This window comes from Peromyscus eremicus, chromosome 1 (genome assembly GCF_949786415.1).
Source record: "Peromyscus eremicus chromosome 1, PerEre_H2_v1, whole genome shotgun sequence".
Taxonomy (NCBI): domain Eukaryota; kingdom Metazoa; phylum Chordata; class Mammalia; order Rodentia; family Cricetidae; genus Peromyscus; species Peromyscus eremicus.
Genome location: NC_081416.1, coordinates 164,333,285 through 164,338,261, shown reverse-complemented (window position 1 = coordinate 164,338,261; position 4,977 = coordinate 164,333,285). Strand labels below are relative to the sequence as shown.

Sequence of the window (4,977 nt, the reverse complement as noted above, 5' to 3'; positions counted from 1 at the left end):
ATATTTCAGTGGTAGAGAACCTATTCAGAATACACAAAAGAAGCTCAGGTCAATTCCAAACACTGCAAAAAGGAGGTCAGAGTTCAATGTCAATGTAAAAGACCCAGAGGTCACAGAAGTACCCAGAGGTCAGGGATTTGTTGAGTGGGTGAGACGTGAGCAAAGACCAGGCAGACGCTCAGCCTCTTGGAGCACATTGTGTTCTTACAGCCACCCTGGGAAGGTTTATTGACCACCTACTCTGAGACCGCCCGTGGGTTTGCCAGGAGCGGCCCCAGCTCAGAGACGCACATTCAGGCAGATATGGGTATGTCAGGAGACCCCAGGGGCCAAGCAAGGTCTGAGAGACCTGGGAAGGGAGAAAGTGTTAGGGAGGAGCTGAGGGAGAGAAGAGAGCGAGGTGGGGGGAGGGCAGGAAGTGAAGGAGACAGTGCCTGAGGGTCAGGGAGGGGAGGAAGGGGTCAGGGAGAGGAGGGGGGTCAGGGGTAATGAAGAGGTCAAGAAGGTGAGGAGGGGCCAAGGAGATAAAGGTCAGAGGGGTGAGCGAGGTGAGGAGGGGTCAGGGGAAGGATCAGGGGGGAAGGGGAGGGGTCAGGGGATGAGGAGAGGGGTCATGGGGTGAGGAGGGTTAGGGAGGTAAGGTGAGGGGTCAGGGGTGAGCAGGGGTCAGGGGTGAACAGGGGTCAGAGGTAAGGATAAGGGTCAAGGGGTGAGAGGTGGCGTCAGGGGTGAGCAGGGGTCAGGGGATGAGGCAAGGGGTCATGGGGTGAAGAGGGTTCGGGAGGTAAGGGGGTTCAGGGATGACAGGGGTCAGGAGGTAAGGAGCAGTCAGGGGTGAACAGGGGTTGGAGGTAAGGGGGTCAGGGGTGAGGAGGGGTCAGGAGGTAAGGGGAGGTTAGGGGTGAGCAGGGGTCAGGGGTAAGGGCTGTTCAGGGGTCAGCAGGGGTCAGGAGGTAAGGAGCAGTCGGGGTGAACAGGGGTCGGAGGTAAGGGGGTCAGGGCTGAGCAGGGGTTAGGAGGTAAGGGGAGGTCAGGGGTGAGCAGGGGTCAGGTGTAAGGGGTGTTCAGGGGTGAGCAGGGGTCAGCGGTAAGGGGAGGTCAGGGGTGAGCAGGGGTCAGCGGTAAGGGGAGGTCAGGGGTGAGCAGGGGTCAGCGGTAAGGGGAGGTCAGGGGTGAGCAGGGGTCAGCGGTAAGGGGAGGTCAGGGGTGAGCAGGGGTCAGCGGTAAGGGGAGGTCAGGGGTGAGCAGGGGTCAGCGGTAAGGGGAGGTCAGGGGTGAGCAGGGGTCAGCAGTAAGGGGAGGTCAGGGATGAGCAGGGGTCAGGGGTAAGGGGAGGTCAGGGGTGAGCAGGGGTCAGGGGTAAGGGGAGGTCAGGGGTGAGCAGGGGTCAGGGGTGAGGAGGGGGTCAGACTGTGGCTAAGCACGCACAGGGAGGGGCAGGAAGCAGTAGCATCACAGGAATGCCAAGGACTCAGAGGTGACAAACACCAGGACTTCCGAAGGATCGTGACAGACTTGGAGAGCCCAGTCAGTGGTCACTCCCGGAGCTGCACAGACACGGAGGAGTCGGTCACCCTTGTCCTGCGCAGGCCGCCAGCCTCCATGCGGTTCTTGGCCTTGTGCTGGAAGTGGACATAGCGCACTCCGGGACCGTACTGGCGGAAGACGTGGGACACCTGTGGCAGGCAGCCCAGGGTTAGGATGAAAGTCTCAGCGGGGTCCCACAGCCCCTGTCCCTCATCCCTCTGCCCAAGGTCTTGGGAAAGGACACCTGTGCGGGCAGGACCTGGCAGGGCATCTCACCTGAACCCAACGGCCGGGGGGACCTCTCCCATTGGTCCGCGGGGCCACGTGATGCTGGGCAATGACGGTGCGGCGGTCAGCCGCTAGCAGCCAGACGTGCAGTTCATAAACACACTGGTCCAGGCGGCTGTCCTCGAACCTGGCGGAGGGTCAGGCTTTCACCGCAGCTATCACATCATCCCAGCTCCAAGCCCTCCCTGCGCCCTGACACACAACTCTCCAGATCCACCCCCATGCCTTGTCCTCTGAGGCCCACTGTCCGTGGGGGAGTAGACATGTCACCAACAGTGACTGCTACACGTGTAGATGGGGAGGAGCAGGCGGCAGGAATCAAGGTGAGATGGGGTACAGGCAGAGGGGAAGAGCAGGATGAGGGTGCTGGTGGAGGTTGGGGTGGGATGGGCAAGGCAGGGCACTGGAGCAAAGGCCTATGGGCCTCATATAACTGGGGTAGGCGTCCAGGGGCAGCTGTGTGAAACCACCGCTTATCAAGGGGGAAACGCATGTGGGAATCACAGCGGGGCACGGGCTTCGGGAGATAAATGAAGAGCCTGGGCCCGAGGGACCCCACGCAGTTGGCACTGGAAGATGCAAAGGTTGTATCAAAGGGCCAGAGGAGGCAGGACAGGGAGCGACCACACTGTCAAGGGACGCTGATGAGGGGTGCGGGCTCTGGGGGGCTTTGGATGGCCATGGTCAGGCAGACAGGCGGGGCGGGGCACACCAGTCCATGATGGTGATGTCAGGTTGTTCGTCATCTAGCAGCTCTTCCCAGAGCTTCTTGGCCAGCAGGTTCACACACTGCTCCTTCACAGTCCAGCTGCAGAGACAAGAGAGGAGATGTCTCTGGCAGACCCACAATCCAGAGGTCTCCCGGGGAGCAGGAGACCCGCTCCCACCCCTTCCCTCCACCCGAAGCGTGAAGGCCTGATAGTCTTGGTTCCTAAGACCCTGGAGGACAATGTACTCAAGCCCTCTGTTCCAGATGAGAGCTGACACTTAAGATGATCTGAGCCAGGCCTGGAAACTCAGGTACTCTCGTGGCTGAGTTAGAGAACTGGAGGTTCAAGGCCCACCCGGGCAATTTAGTGAGATCCTATCTCAAAAAGTAAAAAGAGGACCAGAGGAGTGGCTCAGTGGTGAGCCCCTGCCTAGAATCCCCCAGTGAGGGGCTGGGGTGTGGCTCAGTGGTAGAGCCCCTGCCTAGAATCCCCCAGTGAGGGGCTGGGGTTTAAATTCAGTCCTAGAGATTTAAGCAAGACTTTAAGTTTAATCAGTAAAGCAAAAACATTTTTTTAATGGGATTTAATTCTGAGCCCCTGAATTACACCCTCTCATCTATCATTCAGGACCTGGACTAGGGTTAATAGAGGACCCAGGTGACTCCCAGGGAAAGAGGATGAGAGTAATGTTTATCCAACACCTACTGTGCGCTGGCCAGACTTCTTGGGCGCCTATGTTGCACGTTTCATAGGCATTCTGTCATGACTAACCCTGTCACCGAGCAAGAAAGAGGGGTTCCTCTGCAGGAGCCACAGCAAAGAAAGCTGGAAGCGCAATTCCACCTCCACCCCCAGGCCTGTGGCAACTCACCTGAGGGGCCCCTGGAGGTTCTCGGTAGTAATATACCATCCGCGGAAATTACCTGGCCAGTGGGGAGGACGGAAGAGGTGTGAGACATCATTCGTTGAGGGGCCCCATCCTCCCTGGCTTCCCCATCTCCCCAGTGCTTACCCAGGTCCGTCAGGGGTTTCCGGGTGGGACCCGTAGGGGGCGCCGGCTGGTAGATATTAATGCCTGAGTCACAGAAGGGAATGGTGCCTCAGGCCAGTGCCCACCTCCTCCTGTCTTCCTACCCCTGGAGCTACACCAGAAGGGCAGGAACCCAAGCCGGGCTAAAACTGCCTAACTGGGACTAAGGATGCCAGTGGGCGGTTACGGTGAGTCTTTGGAGCTCTGAATGATATCTAGAGAAAGGGACGGAAACACAGACGGAGGAGAGAGAGAGAGACAGACGAGACAAGATGCAGAGTACGACAGAGACACCGAGACACAGAAGTGCAGCGACAGACGGAACCGCAGAGGAAGATGAAGAGACCGACGGGCTGCGCCAGGTGTCCCCAGCTGCGTCCCCACCTTCGGGGTTGGGTGAGCTGAGGAGGTTGCGGTAGAGCGGCCGTTCCAGGAACAGCAGCTTCCAGCTGAGGCTCGGGGGCAGCTCCAGCTTCCCGCTCAGGGGTCCCCATTCTTCCAGCAGCAGCTGCCTGGCTTCCACCTCGGTCGGCGCGTTGGGCTGTGGGAGCTCGGGAGTCTCGGGGGATGAGGGAGACCGTGGGGACGGCGGCGGTGGCGGGGACTGTGGAGGCGGTGGCAGCTCCTCGGAGTTCTGGGACCCCTCGGCTTCCATCCTGCCGCTGAGCACGTCTCTGTCCGGTGTCTTCTCCATCCCCAAGGTTTGGGCGACTGGGTCGCGGTTCCCAGGATCCAGGTTAACTGGGGGTGGAGGGGCGGGACAAGTCATCAGGCATTTAAGAGAGGGCGTGTTAGGGGAAGGATTTGAACCCCGGGGGCCCTCCGCCCTCAGATCATGAGCCCAGTTTGCAAGGTCCTTCTCCTCCTGACCTAGTGATCCAGGACGCCCGCCCCCCTCTCTCAGACCCAGGGATCTAGACCCAGTCTTCCTCCCTCAGACCCAGGGATCTAGACCCAGTCCTCCTCCCTCAGACCCAGGGGTCCAGGCTCCAGACCTCTTCCCTCAGAAGGGGTTCAGTCTCTGCCCCCACAGCTTCTCACCCCTCTGTCCCAGTTTCCCCAGGACCAGCTGAGGCCCTCCCCTGGGCCCTGGGGCTAAAGTCAGGTTCTCTAACGATGTGTATCCTCCTAAAGGCTGATCTGGCAGGACTGAGGCCAGTTAAAGCCAACCCCCCATCTTCCCTTTCCTCACCCCATGTGGGGCTGGGAATGGGCAGGGGTCTAGCCTCAGGCACATCTTCACCTCTCCTGGGACACACCTTAGGTACCCAGACATCTTTTGTTCTGGAAAGCAAAATAGATCAGAGTGAGACCGGAAGCAGAGACAGGGACGTCAGAGGTGGGGGCCCAGGGAGTCTGGAGGCAGTAGCCCATGACTGGGCTTCTCTGGGTGACTGTCCCTCCCGGCCTCCTCCCTCAGAG

The 4,977-nt window shown here is 59.7% G+C and overlaps 1 protein-coding gene across 1 annotated transcript; it reads right to left on the bottom strand.

The window, feature by feature from the left end:
• Positions 1-466: 466 nt before the first annotated feature.
• Positions 467-4,250, bottom strand: Nccrp1 (NCCRP1, F-box associated domain containing). Its single transcript, XM_059253455.1, has 6 exons — positions 3,940-4,250; positions 3,538-3,600; positions 3,397-3,448; positions 2,528-2,623; positions 1,804-1,942; positions 467-1,676 (listed from the first exon to the last, which is right to left on the bottom strand). Exons 1-6 carry the CDS (start codon positions 4,247-4,249, stop codon positions 1,536-1,538), a joined length of 801 nt encoding a protein of 266 aa, XP_059109438.1. The 5' UTR covers position 4,250; the 3' UTR covers positions 467-1,535.
• Positions 4,251-4,977: the final 727 nt, after the last annotated feature.

Excerpts from the sequence above, each read along its gene's own strand:
- Nccrp1 (XM_059253455.1), bottom strand. The coding sequence starts at position 4,249 with ATGGAGAAGACACCGGACAGAGACGTGCTCAGCGGCAGGATGGAAGCC. Across the intron at positions 3,601-3,939 it reads CAGCTCACCCAACCCCGAAG|GCATTAATATCTACCAGCCG; the intron begins GTGGGGACGCAG and ends TCTGTGACTCAG. Across the intron at positions 1,943-2,527 it reads GACATCACCATCATGGACTG|GTTCGAGGACAGCCGCCTGG; the intron begins GTGTGCCCCGCC and ends ACCCTCCGCCAG.